The following is a 17,386-nucleotide window of genomic DNA, read 5'->3' on the forward strand; positions in this document are numbered from 1 at the left end:
TCCACCATGACTGAAGAAGGAGGCTCAGATGAACATTCTGGAAATTTGCTGGGTTCAACCTTCTTTAAACATGAGACGTAAAACACAGGGTGGACCCTTAAGGTTCTGGGTAGAGATAGTTCAAAGGCTACTGGATTGATCTGCCTCAGGATTGGGAAAGGACCGATGAACTTTGGCCCCAGTTTCTTGGATGGACAGCAGAGTCTTAGGTTCTAAGTGGAGAGCCATACATGATCTCCCGGAGCAAGGCTTGGCCCTTCTCTTCTGAGTCTGTCAGCAAACTTTTTCCCTTTATCTTGAGATTGTTTCAGAATCTCCTGTATCTTACTAAAATTTTCTGAAATAGCAGATATCCTCTCCTCAACTTCAGGAACAGTAGTCTCAGCCCTGAGGCCAGGCACGAAGGAAGGATTAAAGCCATAATGAACGTAAAACGGGGAGTGGTTGGTGGAAGCATGAACTGTATTGTTGAAAGCGAACTCTGCAGTGGGTAGTAAGGAGGACCAGTCGTCTTGCGATGCAGAAGTTAAACATCTGAGGTATTGCTCAAGGGTTTGGTTTGTTCTTTCCGTTGGACCATTGGTCTGCGGGTGATAACCTGAAGAGAGTGAAGTATGAATGTTGAGACTCTTGCACAGTTCTCGCCAGAATTTCGAGGTGAACTGTACTCCGCGATCTGAAACAATATCCACCGGTAACCCGTGAAGTTTTACCACTTCTTTCAGAAAAATGTCAGCGGTCTCTGCAGCTGTGGGTAACCCCTTGAGTGGAAAGAAATGAGCCATCTTGGAGAACCTGTCCACTACTACCAGGATAGTGGTGAATCCTTTGGAGGGTGGTAATTCCACGATGAAATCCATGGCGATGTTCTCCCAAGGTCGGCCAGGAATGGGTAAGGGATTCAAGAGACCCCAGGGTCTTGTTTGGGAACTGTTAGATCGGGCACAGATCTCACAAGAGTTAACAAAGTGATTACAGTCCTTTATCACCTCCGGCCACCAGAAAGTTCTCTGTATCAGCTCAAGAGTCTTGGTGATTCCGAAATGACCGGCAAGTCTGTCATCATGGCAAGCCTGAAGAACCGGAAGTCGAGATTCAGGAGGAACGAAAATCTTGTCTTGGTGGTAGTAGAGACCATCCTTGAGGATCAGATCAGGAGAAGCCCTGTGTACTTAGGATGCTTGCCGAATGGAGGTAATAAGACCGGACTGTAGGAGCAGAAAGTGCTGGGAAGACAGAATGTTCTCCGGAACTGGGTTTGAAGCTGCTTCCGTATGGAACATGCGGGATAATGCATCTGGCTTGACATTCTTGGACCCGGGACGGTAGGTTAAATGGAAATTAAATCTTGAAAAGAAAAGAGACCACCTAGCTTGTCGTGGTCTTAATCTCTTAGCCGAGCTGAGATACTCCAGGTTTTTATGATCCGTGAGAATAAGCACTGGATGTTCTGCTCCCTCCAACAGATAGCGCCATTCTTCTAAGGCTGCCTTTATGGCAAGGAGTTCTCTATCAGCTACGTCATAGTTCTTTTCGGCGTCACTGAGTATCCTGGAGAAGAAGACAATTGGATGAAGAACAGATTTTAGATCAAACCTTTGTGATAGGATGGTGCCTATAGCGATCTCGGACGCATCCACTTCCAGGATGAAAGGTTTAGAAGGATCGGCATGCTTCAAGATGGGTGCCGAAATGAAACAGGACTTAAGCTTGTTGAAGGCCTTCTGAGCTTCGGAGGTCCAGTGGAAAGTCTGCCGGTTACTGGTTAGCCGGGTAATGGGGGCTACAATCTGCGAGAACCCCTTGATAAACCTCCTGTAGAAATTGGCGAAGCCAATGAACCTCTGTACGGCCTTTCTATCCGATGGTACTGGCCACTCCAGGATGGCTGAGACCTTCTGGGGATCCATTTGTAGGCCGCCTGGTGATATCTTTAATCCAAGGAACTGGACATTCTCTCTCTCGAACTCACACTTTTCAGGTTTTGCGTAGAGTCCATGCGTTCGGAGGCGAGAGAGAATCTTCTTCACGTGGACTCGGTATTCTGCCAGGGAAGAGGAGAATACAAGTATATCGTCCAGATAAACAACCATAAAATCATTGATGAAGTCACGGAAAATATCGTTGACGAAGTGCTGAAACGTAGCTGGGGCGTTGCATAGCCCGAACGGCATCACCAGATACTCAAAGTCTCCGAATCTGGAACGAAAAGCCGTCTTCCATTCATCTCCTTCCCTAACTCGGACCAGATTGTAGGCTAGGAAAGTAGGCGAAAAAGGCGCTCCACAAGATTGCTGGCAAAACCACTTCTTGACAGCCACCTCCGCTGCCGTGACCAGGATAGATCCTTTTCACCTTTCGAATAGTCAGTCATACAATGTCACAGCGCCAGGATTTATGCTGTCTCAGGTATTGTAGGTACAGATTGTAGGCTCCCCGAATATCCATTTTGGAGAATATCTTGGCTGTCCGGAGTCGCTGGAACAAGTCTGACATAAGAGGCAGAGGATACCTATTCTTAATTGTGATCTTATTCAATTTGTGATAGTCTATACATGGACGGAGGGAACCGTCCTTCTTCTCCACAAAAAAGATGCCTGCCCTAGCTGGGGAAGTGGATGGTCGTATAAACCCCTTCTTCAGGTTCTCATCAATGTATTCCCTTAATACTTGAGACTCAGGTTCAGAAAGTTGGTAGGTCCTTCCAAAGGGAATTGTGGCTCCTGACTAAAGATCGATAGGGCAATCATAAATACGGTGAGGGGTAGAACATCAGCTCCCGTCTTGTCGAAAACATCCAGGAAATCATGATAAGCGGTGGGCACAGAGTCTTTCTTTTCCAGGTTTAAGCAAAAGAGTGTTCCAGCTCGTGGAAAACAACTGCGAAGACCGTACTCTGAATGGAAAGACACTTCGCCAGATCTCCAATCCACCGTCGGATTGTGCATCTTAAGCCAGGGCGTACCCAGGATAATCGGGAACAGAGGAGACGGCAGAAGATCGAAGCAGAGATATTCATGATGCTCTTCTTGGATGGTTATCAGGAGTGGAAGAGTCTCCGATGTAATTGGACCTGAATTAATGGTAGATCCATCGGGCCAACTGGATAGTTAGTGGCACATGTTTATTATGGGTTGGCAGTTGGAGTTGGTGTGCAAGTGTGGTGTCGAGAAAATAGGAGTAGGCTCCGGAATCAATGTTGGCCTTGACTTTAACGATCTCTCCTCTGGGGCCCTGAAACGAGAGGGTGAGAGGGATATGAGAGATAGTTGGCGGTTGAGGAATAATGTCCTTGCTGAATGGAGACTCCGGCTTACCCGAAGGTCTGACTGGGCAATTCAGACGGAAGTGTCCTGGAGCTCCACAATAAAGACAAAGGTTGGAAGATCTTCTGCGATGTCTCTCTTCCTGGAAAATGGCAGGCCGAGCCAATCCCAGCTGCATAGGTTCAGGGATATCCAAGGCGGCAGCTGAGGTAGAAGAGCTTGGTGTAACTGTGGCTTCAGACATAAACGGGACCCAAATGGGTCGTGAAGGGCCTGCTCTCTCCAGTCGTCTCTCTCTCAATCGCCTGTCGATCTGGACTGACAGTTGAATCAAATCCTTTAAAGTCTCTGGAACCCCAACTCGGGCTAATTCATCCTTTAATGTATCAGACAATCCTTGTCGGAACTGGAACTTGAGTGCTGACTCGTTCCATGCCGTGTCTCCCGACCAGCGACAGAAATCAGTGACATATTCTTCCACTGGTCGTCTCCCCTGACGTAGGGCTTGGAGGGCAGTTTCTGTAGACGCTCCTCTACCTGGGTCGTCATAGAGCTCAGACATGGCTTCAAAGAATGTGGCAACACTGAGGAGAACGGGGTCGCTCTGTTCTACTAGCCGTAGAGCCCAGGCTTGTGGTTCGCCCTGTAACAGTGATATGATAGCTCCGACCTTGACTTCTTCCCTGGAGAAGGTTCATGGAAGAAGAGAGAAGCGGAGATGACAGGCACTCTGGAAGAGTCTGAACTTGGACCGATCTCCTGAAAACCGATCCGGTAGTAGCAACTTGGGTTCTGGAGTCATACTGGCAGCCCCTTCTACCGGAATAGGTAGAATATTGACTGCTGCGGCTGGTACAGGAACCTGTGCAGGAGCAGGAGCCTGAGCAGCCGGTTGATTCCTGAGGTACTCCCGGATTTCTGAATTCTCCTTCTGTACTTCAGTGACGGAGAGTCGCAATTGCGAAACCATTTCACATAGCAGATCCATCTGTGATTGGGTTCCATCAGTGTCCATCTTGGCTGCTTGTTACTGTCACGTGGTATGGACCTGTTGACCTCACCACTGGGATAGAACCCCTCCAGCACAGAGTCTGTGACCATGGGTCTTCACCCACGACCCCTTGAGGGGGAAGCAGGAACACCCACCTAACGGGGATGTCGGACTTCGCTGCCTAGTGCCCACCAGGTTGCGCTGGAAGTAGCCCACAGTGATTTGGAGAACAGGAAGACATTGCTTGATGGAGAGCGTAGTCAATAAACAAGCCAAGGTCAGGGCAGGCGGAGATCAAGGATGGTCGGAGTCGCAAGCCAGAGGTCAGGGCAGGCGGAGATCAAGGATAACTGGATAACAAGCCAAAGGTCGGGGCAGGCGGAGATCAAGAGTAGTCGGGGTCACGAGCCAAAGGTCAACACAGGAGATCAGGTAGATAATAGTTCAGCACACTAGGAACACTAGCCAAACTGCCAGAACAAGCAGCACTGCAGTGAAGGGCAGAGCTGCTTATATACTGGTAGTGATTGAATCTGGCGCCAGAATCAACGCATGCGCAGCGCACATCATCCTTTGCCCAAGCGCTGTGCGCAATACCCGTGCGCGCACGCACACCGCGCAACGCTGAGCGCCATGTTGGATGGTGTGTGTGTGTGTGTGTGTGTGTGTGTGTGTGTATGTGTGTGTGTGTGTATATATATATCGCAGTTAACGTACACCTGTCACTAAAGCAAATATTATCAAATGACACAGCAGAATGAACACAAAGATTACAGCGGTTATTACAGCAGGAAACCATCTGCAGACATTTATCAGATAAAGCCACTTCCTATTTACAGTATTTTTATTCAGAACTTCTGTGTCCCTGGAAATAAGGAACTAATCACAAAGTACAGGTACTTCTCTAACAATTATTTCAGATAACCATTTGTGGTTACTGTGCAGAGACATCACACAGAAGATCTTACAAAGCTGCTCTCCATAGTGCTGACATCAAAAGTGAGAGGGATGTGCCCATGTAGCGGTATGAGTGATCTGGAGGCTGCCATATTTATTTCCTTTTAAACTGTTCCAGTTGCCTGGCTGTCCTGTTGATCTTCTGGAATTCGTAGTATCTGAGTCACAACCCTGAAACAAGCATGCTGTTATTCCTGTCATATTTGAGTCAGAGCACCTGATCAGGGCCCATGGCTAAAAGTATTAGAGACACAGGATCAGGGCGATAGCCAAGCAAATTGCATTGTTTAAAAGGAAATAAATATGACAGCCCCTATATCACTCTGACCTCAGTTTCCCTTTAAGAAGCCAGCTGACATCACATATAGAATAGAGGTAATAATGGAAATGTACTGTGATAAGTTTGTGTGTTACTTCAAGATATGTCATTTATTTGAAGTGTGGCATTCCTAAAGTGGTTTAATTTCCTTCTGTCAGTCAGCACCTTTGCCTCCGCCCCCACCACCACCCCCTTTCTTCAGCACTGAGTGGGAGGATTATGATGAAGATGAGCAGGAAGATGAAGATGTCTTAGCTTGTATGTTGATGGCTTGGTACATGACTGGATATCACACAGGCTTTTACAAGGTATCAGTAATGGTCTTTCACTGATTAGATGGTTAAACATAAAAAAATTAATAAAATGTAATAAGTAGTAGACAAGTGGTAAAAGGCAGCACCCAACCATCCAGATGCGACGTGCTTTTGGTCGTTGTCCCTCTGCCTCCAGGAACAGCAAGTATAAACTCCAAGAGAAGAGACCCAGCACCGTCTTCAAATGTATTTTAAGCTTTTTATTTTTAAAGCATCAAAGACATAAAAAGGGCAAGTCTATGCGATGTTTCGAGAGGAGCCTCTCAAGCTGACAAGCCCTCCCATCCAGTGGAGGACCTGATGGGGAACTGCATCTGTTTTTATGCTCCAATCACTTTAAAAAGGCCGCTGGAGCGCCGACCAATAAGGGCAGAGCATGTCCTGAATGAAAAACTTCATATACCGTAACCGACGCATGTGTAAATCCGCAATGAAAATGCGCATGCGGCAATAACAACGCGTATGGAATAGAATTGTACTGTGATAAGTTTGTGTATTACTTCAAGATATATCATTCATTTGAAGTGTGGCAGCCTTGGGGAGTAAGGAGAGGACGCAGTGGTAATGGGTCAGCATTCAGGGGGCAGGGGCAAAGGCCCGGTTGCAATTGCCACCGCTGCAACCCCAGTGGTAATAAGACTAATTGGTTGATCTACCCAAAAGTGATTCTTAATATTTGGGTAGCTTGCCGACAAGTTAAATTACTGACCAGTTTCTTGTTCCTCAGAAACTCTTGCTATGAACCCCTTGCAACTCATCTCCCAGGTCTGCGCCATTGTGAGCCATGATTCCATTCTTTGTTGGAAATATTCTTTTCACACTGTGATGATTGCAGCAGCTCCTCAATGCAGAAAGAATAGTGCAACCCTTTGGTGGGATTAGCTTTGCTGAGTGCTCTTGTTCATCGCTACTAACATTTATGTGAACTAGTCTCAAGTACTCATATGACTTAAATATCAGATTTTGGTAGACTATCTCCTTTAGGATTATGATTTATCCAACATTAACTAGTTTACCATGCAGGGCTTTTGTTCCAGGTCCACTTCGTAAATAAGTGAGTTTTCTCTCATATATTAAAACCAGGGCTGTGGAGTCGGTACAAAAATACTCCAACTCCTCAGGGTAGGATTCCACCGACTCCAACTCCTCTAATTTGCATATTACAATTTTGTTGATTGAAAGTATGTAACATGAAATACATCTCTTAACTGCCAATGCTTAGACATTTTAAAATACAACTGAAGTGAGAGGGATATGAAGGCTGCCATATTTATTCCCTTTTAAACAATACCAGTTACCTACAGCAGAAGGAAATGGCAGCGCTTCCAAACAGACGCTGCACCTGAATTGACTACCTGCACAGGTATGCAGAGCTCAAATAACGGGCAGGTTACACACCTTGCATTCAAAACAGGTACAGTAAAGGGGGGCGTTAGCTTCAGCATAAGTTGTGCACAAATTATCCCTAATAGACTCTCCAACGGCGGTGACGTGCCCCATAGGAGAGAAACTAACCACTAATCTAGCAGTGAAACATATAAAAAAGTGAAGCATGTTCAAACAATGAAAATTGTCCAAAAAAAAGAAAAACAAGGTTAAAACCTCAAACTAATGTAACAGTGAAACATATTCAACAGTGAAACATATCCAACAGTGAACCCTAGCTAGTCTAAAATTAAAATCATAATCCTTACCTGGTGCAGCTAGCCATAAATGGTATACACATTTGTTCAGAAGACAGCAAGCAATGGGCAGCGCTCACAGGCTGCAAGTGAAGTGAAAGCTCCAGAGATATGCCCAGCCCCTTGGGGCTAAATACACACCTTGAATACAAATCAGATGCAAATTAAGTGCTAACACTAATCTAAATTCTAAAATTTGAATGCAAGCTGACACCCCTGGAGGCAGCTAGCCTGAAGTATACTTAAGTTTTGTACAGCAGAAGGAAATGGCAGCGCTTCCAAACAGACGCTGCGCCTGAATTGACTACCTGCACAGGTATGCAGAGCTCAAATAACGGGCAGGTTACACACCTTGCATTCAAAACAGGTACAGTAAAGGGGGGCGTTAGCTTCAGCATAAGTTGTGCACAAATTATCCCTAATAGACTCTCCAACGGCGGTGACGTGCCCCATAGGAGAGAAACTAACCACTAATCTAGCAGTGAAACATATAAAAACAATTTTCATTGTTTGAACATGCTTCACTTTTTATATGTTTCACTGCTAGATTAGTGGTTAGTTTCTCTCCTATGGGGCACGTCACCGCCGTTGGAGAGTCTATTAGGGATAATTTGTGCACAACTTATGCTGAAGCTAACGCCCCCCTTTACTGTACCTGTTTTGAATGCAAGGTGTGTAACCTGCCCGTTATTTGAGCTTTGCATACCTGTGCAGGTAGTCAATTCAGGTGCAGCGTCTGTTTGGAAGCGCTGCCATTTCCTTCTGCTGTACAAAACTTAAGTATACTTCAGGCTAGCTGCCTCCAGGGGTGTCAGCTTGCATTCAAATTTTAGAATTTAGATTAATGTTAGCACATAATTTGCATCTGATTTGTATTCAAGGTGTGTATTTAGCCCCAAGGGGCTGGGCATATCTCTGGAGCCTTCACTTCACTTGCAGCCTGTGAGCGCTGCCCATTGCTTGCTGTCTTCTGAACAAATGTGTATACCATTTATGGCTAGCTGCACCAGGTAAGGATTATGATTTTAATTTTAGACTAGCTAGGGTTCACTGTTGGATATGTTTCACTGTTGAATATGTTTCACTGTTACATTAGTTTGAGGTTTTAACCTTGTTTTTCTTTTTTTTTTGACAATTTTCATTGTTTGAACATGCTTCACTTTTTATATGTTTCACTGCTAGATTAGTGGTTAGTTTCTCTCCTATGGGGCACGTCACCGCCGTTGGAGAGTCTATTAGGGATAATTTGTGCACAACTTATGCTGAAGCTAACGCCCCCCTTTACTGTACCTGTTTTGAATGCAAGGTGTGTAACCTGCCCGTTATTTGAGCTCTGCATACCTGTGCAGGTAGTCAATTCAGGTGCAGCGTCTGTTTGGAAGCGCTGCCATTTCCTTCTGCTGTACAAAACTTAAGTATACTTCAGGCTAGCTGCCTCCAGGGGTGTCAGCTTGCATTCAAATTTTAGAATTTAGATTAGTGTTAGCACATAATTTGCATCTGATTTGTATTCAAGGTGTGTATTTAGCCCCAAGGGGCTGGGCATATCTCTGGAGCTTTCACTTCACTTGCAGCCTGTGAGCGCTGCCCATTGCTTGCTGTCTTCTGAACAAATGTGTATACCATTTATGGCTAGCTGCACCAGGTAAGGATTATGATTTTAATTTTAGACTAGCTAGGGTTCACTGTTGGATATGTTTCACTGTTGAATATGTTTCACTGTTACATTAGTTTGAGGTTTTAACCTTGTTTTTCTTTTTTTTTGGACAATTTTCATTGTTTGAACATGCTTCACTTTTTTATATGTTTCACTGCTAGATTAGTGGTTAGTTTCTCTCCTATGGGGCACGTCACCGCCGTTGGAGAGTCTATTAGGGATAATTTGTGCACAACTTATGCTGAAGCTAACGCCCCCCTTTACTGTACCTGTTTTGAATGCAAGGTGTGTAACCTGCCCGTTATTTGAGCTCTGCATACCTGTGCAGGTAGTCAATTCAGGTGCAGCGTCTGTTTGGAAGCGCTGCCATTTCCTTCTGCTGTACAAAACTTAAGTATACTTCAGGCTAGCTGCCTCCAGGGGTGTCAGCTTGCATTCAAATTTTAGAATTTAGATTAGTGTTAGCACATAATTTGCATCTGATTTGTATTCAAGGTGTGTATTTAGCCCCAAGGGGCTGGGCATATCTCTGGAGCTTTCACTTCACTTGCAGCCTGTGAGCGCTGCCCATTGCTTGCTGTCTTCTAATACCAGTTACCTGGCTAGCTGGCTGATCTTCTGACTCTAATACTTTCAGTCATAGACTAAAACTAGTCCTTGGTAAGAGTACTTGTAGAAGACACAGGGCCAAATTGGTACTCTTTACTGCCCAAGGCCACTGTCACCAGCCACCCCCCCTTCAGTATAGGTAGCAAGATGAACCCTCCCTTCAGTATAGGTAGCCAGATGACCCCTCCCCCCTTTCCCTCCAGTATAGGTAGCCAGATGGCTCCCTTAATCCCTCCTTCCCCCCCCCCCCCTTTCAGGATAGGTAGCCAGCTCGCCTTCACACTGCAGCAGCCATCAGTGTCACTAATTTTTCCGCTTGTCTCCAGTCCAGAAGCTTCCTCTTCCTTTCTGTCCCCAATGCTGCCAATGTCCATAGCCGCCGGCCACAATGGAAACGTGCACAGAGAGCAAGGTGGCTGCTGCACAGGCAGCTAGTGGCAGAGTACCGCGGTCAGGCGCTCGCCTGATCTCCCTGCTTTGCAGCATTTGCAAGCTTGCTGCACTGGTTTAGCCTGCTGCTTTGGTGCCCTTGCTCCTGTGGTGCCTTAGGCCATAGCCTTGTTGGCCTTGGCCTAAATCCGGCCCTGAGAAGACAGGAACAAAGAACATCTATCAGGCCCTAGGCTATATAATTGTGGGTACATGTAAGAGTGATGTGCAGGTACTCTGCAGGAGAATGTGGCTTTTCTTCCTCTATTACACATTCTTCACGTACAATCTGAACCAGGTTTATGGGTGATAGACAACACCTCTCTGTTCAATGTGCACAACATTCTCAGTGGATTCCCTGCAACTCTGCGGGGAGTGCATATGTATAGTACTACTGTGTAACAAAGTAAACCTGAGACAGATGAAATTAAAGTTTTATACATACCTGGGGGTTCCTCCAGCCCCCTTTAGGCTAACCAGTCCATCGCTATCCTCCTCCGCCACCTGGATCTTCTGCTATGGGTCCAGGTACTTGAGCCAGTCGGGCGTAGAGCACATGTACACACTCCGCCACCAGGAACGTACTACACCTGTGCAGCACTATTGTGCAGATGCAGAACACTCTCGTTTGTGGAAGTGGTACGCGGCCAGACTGCGATGACTGGCTGAATTACCGGGACACATCCAGGTGGAGGAGGAGGACAGCCAGGGACTGATTAGCCTGAAGGGGGCTGGAGGAAGCCCCAGGTACGTATAAAACGTTTCTTTTTATCCGTCTCAGGTACCCTTTAATTCGTAGTCACCAAACCAAATTTTAACAGCATATCAAATTATTTGATTTCACGAGCAAAGGGAATGCATAAATTTGCATAAACCAGCATCAGCGCAGAATTATTGCCATCTCATTGACCATCTCTATTCGTGACACAGATACACATCAAGCTTTATCCTTACTACATAGATGTTATTTAGTGTATATATAAAATATTCCTGTGTACACATCATATATACTGTACAGTCACAATCAGATATGTATATCTGACTTTAAAAATACGGGGACTGTTTTATTGAAGCAGCACAATATTCTATTCAGCACTGGCTGAATAGAGTACTGGTTAAGGGCACCACCTCTGACATGGGAGACCAGGGTTCGAATCCTGGGTAGGGTCAGTACCTATTCAGTAAGGAGTTCAAGGCAAGACTCCCGAACACAGCAGGGTGGCCTCCGGAGCGCGTCCCAGTGGCTGCAGCTCTTGAGCGCTTTGAGTCCGACAGGAGAAAAGCGCTATATAAATGTTCGGATTATTCGGATTGTTATTATAACTATTTTTTGATTGGTTTATTTCATTTTTGTGGACTAAGCACAGCTATTACTGTATAAATAAATTATTTATGATGACTATTATCTGAGAAATAGAACATTTTCTCATATTTTCTATTATAATTACAGTTTAAATTCATTAGGAGTAGGAGTCGGTGCATTTTCTCCCGACTCTGACTCCAGGTACCCAAAAATTCCCTCGACTCCGACTTCACATGACTATTATCTGAGAAATAGAACATTTTATCATATTTTCTATTATAATTACAGTTTAAATTCATTAGAAGTCGGAGTCGGTGCATTTTCTCCCGACTCCGACTCCAGGTACCCAAAAATACCCTCGACTCCGACTTCACAGCCCTGGTTAAAATGTGTTCCTTTTTCAAGCACACAGAATTGATCATTGTTTGGTGTAAATAAATGGCTAAATAAAAAAAATATATACCGTATATTCCGGCGTTTAAGACGACTGGGCGTATAAGACAACCCCCCAACTTACCAGTTAAAATATAGAGTTTGGGATATACTCGCCGTATAAGACTACCCCTCTTCCAACGCACACCAAATAAAAAAAAAATCAAATACTGGTGCTATGTATGAACAGATTCTGGTGCTGTACTGTATGTGGTACCCAGTATATAGTGGTAACAGTATATAGGCGATTGACTGGTTGGATTGGTCAGCTCTCCTTGTCTACCTGTTTATCAGAGCAGTATATTGCGCTGTGAATAGATTGCGCTGTGCCCATAAAACACGCCTCTTTCACCCTTCTGGCCCACCCTTGTATCCTATTTACCACCTTCTCTGCCTCTTAGATCTCACACATGTGCTCCTGCGCCGCTTCGCTACATTCCTAAGCGGGGAGATGTCAGAGTCGGTACAGGATATGGCGTATCACCCGGCATCAATGACACCCGGCGTATAAGACGACCCCTGACTGTTCAGATGATTTTCAAGGGTTAAAGAGTAGTCTTATACGCTAGAATATACTGTATATTATTTTTTATTTATATAGCGCCAACATCTTCCATAGCGCCGTACATAGTCCAAAACAACTGTACAGTCATGACATTCAATAGTAGAAATACAAATACATACATAGTTAAAGGGAAGGTCAGAGCGAAAAAAAAAAAAAAAATCTACTTACTCGGGGCTTCTTCCAACCCCTGGCTGCTTGTGCATGCGCAGTAGGTGCCGGTCGGCATCAGCAACGGAGTGGATCCCACCGGCTGGAAGCAGAGCTTCGGCAAAAAAAATATATGCTGCCAGGGGCTGGAGGAAGCCACGGGTAAGTAGGTCTATTTTCTTTTTTCCTCCTTGCATCCGTCCTTTAACCACTTCAGCCTACAGTGTTGTTTCACCTTATGCCTCCGAGCAACTTTCACCTCCCATTCATTCGCCAATAACTATCACTACTTATCACACTGAAATGATCTATATCTTGTTTTTTCCGCCACCATTGAGGCTTTCTTTGGGTGATACATTTTGCTAAGAATTATTTTTTCTAAATCCATTTTAACAGGAAGATTAAGAAAGAAATGGAAAAAAAAATCATTATTTCTCAGGTTTTGGCCATTATAGTTTGAAATTAATACATTCTACCGTAATTAAAACCCATGTATTTTATTTGCCCATTTGTCCCAGTTATTACACCGTTTTAATTTTGTCGCTATCACAATTTATGGTGCTGATATTTTATTAGGAAATAAAGGTGCATTTTTTCAATTTGCATCCATCACTATTTACAAACTTATAATTAAAAAATATATAGTAATATACTCTCTTGACATGCATATTCAAAACGTTCAGACCCTTAGGCAACTACATATATTTTTTTTTTTTATTTTTATTTGGGTAATTTTTGGTGTGGGAGGTAAACAGTTAATTTTAAATGTAATATTATGTGTTTGTTTAATAAAAATAAAGCATGTGGGTGTAGTTGTACTGGTTTGCGTTCGTAGTGAACCACGAACTATATGCGAGTTCAACCCGCCCCCTATACTACATCATTAGGGTCAACTTTGACCCTTTACATCACAGTCAGCAGGCACAGGGTAGCCAATCAGGCTACACTCCCTCCTGGAGCCCCCCCCCCCCTTATAAAAAGCAGGCAGTGTCAGCCATTTCACTCACTCATGTGGCTGCAGTAATTAGAGAAGGGAGAGAACCTGGCTGCTGACATAGGGAAAGCTTAATTAGGCTCTTGTGTTAGGTTTGTTAGGTTGCTCCTTCTTGCTGATCTCATTGCTAAAAAGCACTCCTCATCCTCAACAGCTCTTTTGAGAGCTAATGTTGTTCTTGTGATCTTGGTTTTTTTTGTGTGTACAGACACTTGTGTTGCATATACAGCCCTGTCAGGCAGTCGCAGCTGCTGGTGGGACCTTGGCCCCTTGGTAATTCCTACTTTGCCACTGCCAGGCCCAGCACATTCAGTGACTACCTGTGTGTGTGACAGCTGCACATTTGTAATACCAATCACTGCATACCCACCTGTTCAGTGCACCTACCTACCTAAGTGAGCGCACGCAGTGTTATATACCACCAGTCACTGCACCTGTTCACGGTACCTGTTAGTGTGACAGCTGCAAATTTGTAATACCAATCACTGCATACCAACCTGTTCAGTCCACCTACCTACCTACGTGAGCACACGCTGTGTTATATACCACCAGTCACTGCACCTGTTTACGGTACGTGTGTGTGTGTGTGTGTGTGTGTGTGTGTGTGTGACAGCTACACATTTGTAATAACAGTCACTGCATACCTGTGTGACCGCACGCTGTTTTATATACCAGTCCGTGCATAACTGTTCACTGCACCTGTGTAACCGCACATTGTTGTACCAGCAGTCACTGCAACCTGTTCACTGCACCTGTATAACCGTACAAGTCATTGCATACCTTTCACTTCATCCCCCCCAATATGGAGAAAACAAGAGGCAGAGCCAGAGGCAGGCCACCTGGCAGGTCTGTTCGAGGTCACGCTGTCGTGATTTCGTGCGGCCCTCGACCAAAGTACAGTGTTCAGAAGAAGGCACGTGCCATCAACCCCCAATATTGTCAGGATGTAGTTGACTATTTAACACAGAACACCTCATCTTCCTCAGCTTCCGGACAGAAGCGCGACATATCTTCCTCCTCCTGCCCTGATTCTGGCACCCCACTTAACACTCCGTCGGCAGCCATCACCAAAGTGCCATCATCACAGGGCTCAGCGGTGTGGAAATTTTTGTGTGTGTCTGCCTCAGATGAGAGCAATGCCATCTGTACTCTCTGCCACCGAAAATTGAGCTGTGGAAAGACCAAGACCCGCGTAGGGACAACTACCTTACGAAGGCACATGATTACAAAGCACAAACTGCAATGGGATGACTACCTGAGGAAAAACAGCACAGAAAAGCAAAGCCACACACCGCAGTGGAAGATACCAGGCCGCAATTATTTCTCAAAAAAAGGTGATACCCAAACTGTACCGTGATGTTGAAAGGCAAGTGGTGTCATCTTTTGCACACAGCGTTGGGTCAAGGGTCCATCTGACCACGTGGTCTGCACAGCTCGGTCAGGCCTGCCCGAAGACTAAGTCAGTCCCCACACACAGCATCTCTGCCTGCACGCCGTGTGACTGCCTGCCCCAAGACTAAGTCGGTCCCGCGTATCAGAATGAAGCAATGACCGCCGGCTATATGAGTGTCTCGGGGAGGGCACACCCAAGATAATAAGGTCGTTGCTTCATTGTGGACAGACCAAATTCGATTAGCTGGACAGTCACTGTTGTTCTGTCATTGAGCTACCTCAGCCCGGCGACCATATGGGCTTAAAAAACCGCCATGGCCTGCCCTCCGCCATGGTGCGCACCAGTCCACTATGGCCGTCACTACACAAACAGCTGTTTGCGGTGCGTTACACAGTGAGTTTGGTCTGTCAGTGTGAAGCAATACTCTAATTACACTACCTGATTGATGTATACACATGCAAGATATTTTAAAGCACTTTAGGCCTCCAATTTAGCATGCAATGTGATTTCTGCCCTTAAAACGCTGCTGTGGTTCAAATCCAGATTTTTCCCTAGGACTTTTGGCGTGTATCTCACTCCTCCATGCCAAAACTCAGATGTTAGAACCCTTGAAACATCTTTTCCATCACTTTTGTGGCTAGCATAAATGTTACTAGTTTTCAAAGTTCGCCTCCCCATTGAAGTTTATTGCGGTTTGCGAAAGTTTGCGCAAACCAAACTTTTTGCAGAGGTTCGCGGTCGAGGTTAGCGAACCGAAAATCGGAGGTTCGAGCCATCTCTATTGGCCACAAGATGGCCACAGTCAAAAAGTCCTGGAAACAAAAGTCTTTGCTTCCAGGAAGCATTAGAAGGACAGAAAACCTTTTTTTTTTTGTGCAGAAAGACTGCGGCCTCTGATAAGAGACCGTCGTTTTTTTGCCGGGGACTTAGATCGATGAATGGGAACTATGTTCATTGATCTCGGGGCTATCGGAAGGCGGCGGGCGCATGCGCGGGAGCGCACACGATTGTACGCCCGGCGCAGTGGCAGCAGCACAGTCTATATGGACGGATATATCCGTCCAGATAGACTTAAAGAGAGACTGAAGCAAACAAAAATTGCTGTTTTTACCTGCTAGTTCGCTTCAGTACTCTCATTAGATCTAAACCGCCGTATCCTCACCGCAAAACAAGCGATTTAGACGCCCCAAATCCCGGGGGGGGGGGGGGGATCGGGCCGGCGCTTCCTAGAAGGGGCATAGCTTTCAGCTGCAACTCTGCCTCTCCTGATGTCAATCGCCGCGGATCACCACCTCTCCCCGCCTCTCTCACTCTTCCTTCACAGAGAGGGGCGGGGAGAGGCGAAGATCCGCACGGCGATTGACGGCAGGAGAGGCAGATCTACAGCAGAAAGCTCTGCCTCTCAGGGCAGCAGAATCCACGACCAAGTTGGTCATGGATGTTTGCCCGGGGATTTGGGGGGTCTACAGTGCTCATTTTGCAGCGGGCATGCAGCGGTTTACACCTAATGAGACTTCTGAAGCGAACTAGCAAGTAAAAATAGCAATTTTTGTCTCTTTAAGTGGTTAATGTGTAGTTGTCTCTAAAGTTGGTACATGTTCATATGGTAAATTACAGCAGTATAAGAAACACTAGGAGGAGATGGTTTAAAGTCAATGGTATCCGATTAAGAAAAAAAAAAGCCAGATACTTACCTAAGGAGAGGGAAGGCTCTGGGTCCTAATGAGCCTTCTCTCTCCTCTCCCGGTACCGGTTCCAGCACAGGATCCCCTGTAGCAGCATTCGACCAATTCGGTCAAATTCAGCTGTCTCCGCCGCCAGAGAGAGGCTTTGGAAGTCTTCAGGAGCCCGAGTGCTCCCAAAGATGGGTCGCTCCATACTGCGCATGCACAAGCGCCCTCTATCGCGCGTGCGCAGTATGGAGCTGCCAGTCTTCGGGAGGACTCGGCTCCTGAAGTCTTCCGAAGTCTCCCACGGCGGGGGATTTGAATGGAGGAGCTGCTGAGGAGGGCACCTCTCCTTAGGTAAGTATCTGGCTTTTTTATTTTTAATTGGGTACTATTGACTTTAAGGCAACTGTGAGAAATGAAATCATGTCTGTAGACTTACATAGAATTCTCCAGCAGGGCCCAGCCAGATTCCTCAAATCCAGCTGGGACCTGACTTATTGCCTATCCCGTGATCATACTGTAGCCCCAGTGGCATAGCAGTAAGGGAGGCAGAGGTTGCGACTGCACCGTGGACCTTGGGCCAGATGGGCTCCAAAGGACCCTCCCTCAACCTCAGTATTAGCCAGCGGCGTAGCTAAGTAGCTGTGGGCCCTGATGC

The 17,386-nt window shown here is 45.9% G+C and overlaps 1 protein-coding gene across 6 annotated transcripts in view; it reads left to right on the forward strand.

Moving 5' to 3' along the window:
• Positions 1-17,386, forward strand: part of LOC137512928 (survival motor neuron protein-like) — a 67,866-nt gene that overhangs the window by 33,092 nt on the left and 17,388 nt on the right. For 5 of the 6 annotated variants that reach the window (XM_068234094.1, XM_068234095.1, XM_068234099.1 and 2 more), the window contains one exon: positions 5,692-5,841. The exons of the other annotated variant lie outside the window; for it this stretch is intronic. In XM_068234094.1, the coding sequence (XP_068090195.1) occupies positions 5,692-5,841 (150 nt within the window). The remainder of the gene's footprint in view (positions 1-5,691; positions 5,842-17,386) is intronic. 6 annotated transcript variants of the gene reach the window in all.

Source organism: Hyperolius riggenbachi, chromosome 1 (assembly GCF_040937935.1).
Source record: "Hyperolius riggenbachi isolate aHypRig1 chromosome 1, aHypRig1.pri, whole genome shotgun sequence".
Lineage (NCBI taxonomy): Eukaryota > Metazoa > Chordata > Amphibia > Anura > Hyperoliidae > Hyperolius > Hyperolius riggenbachi.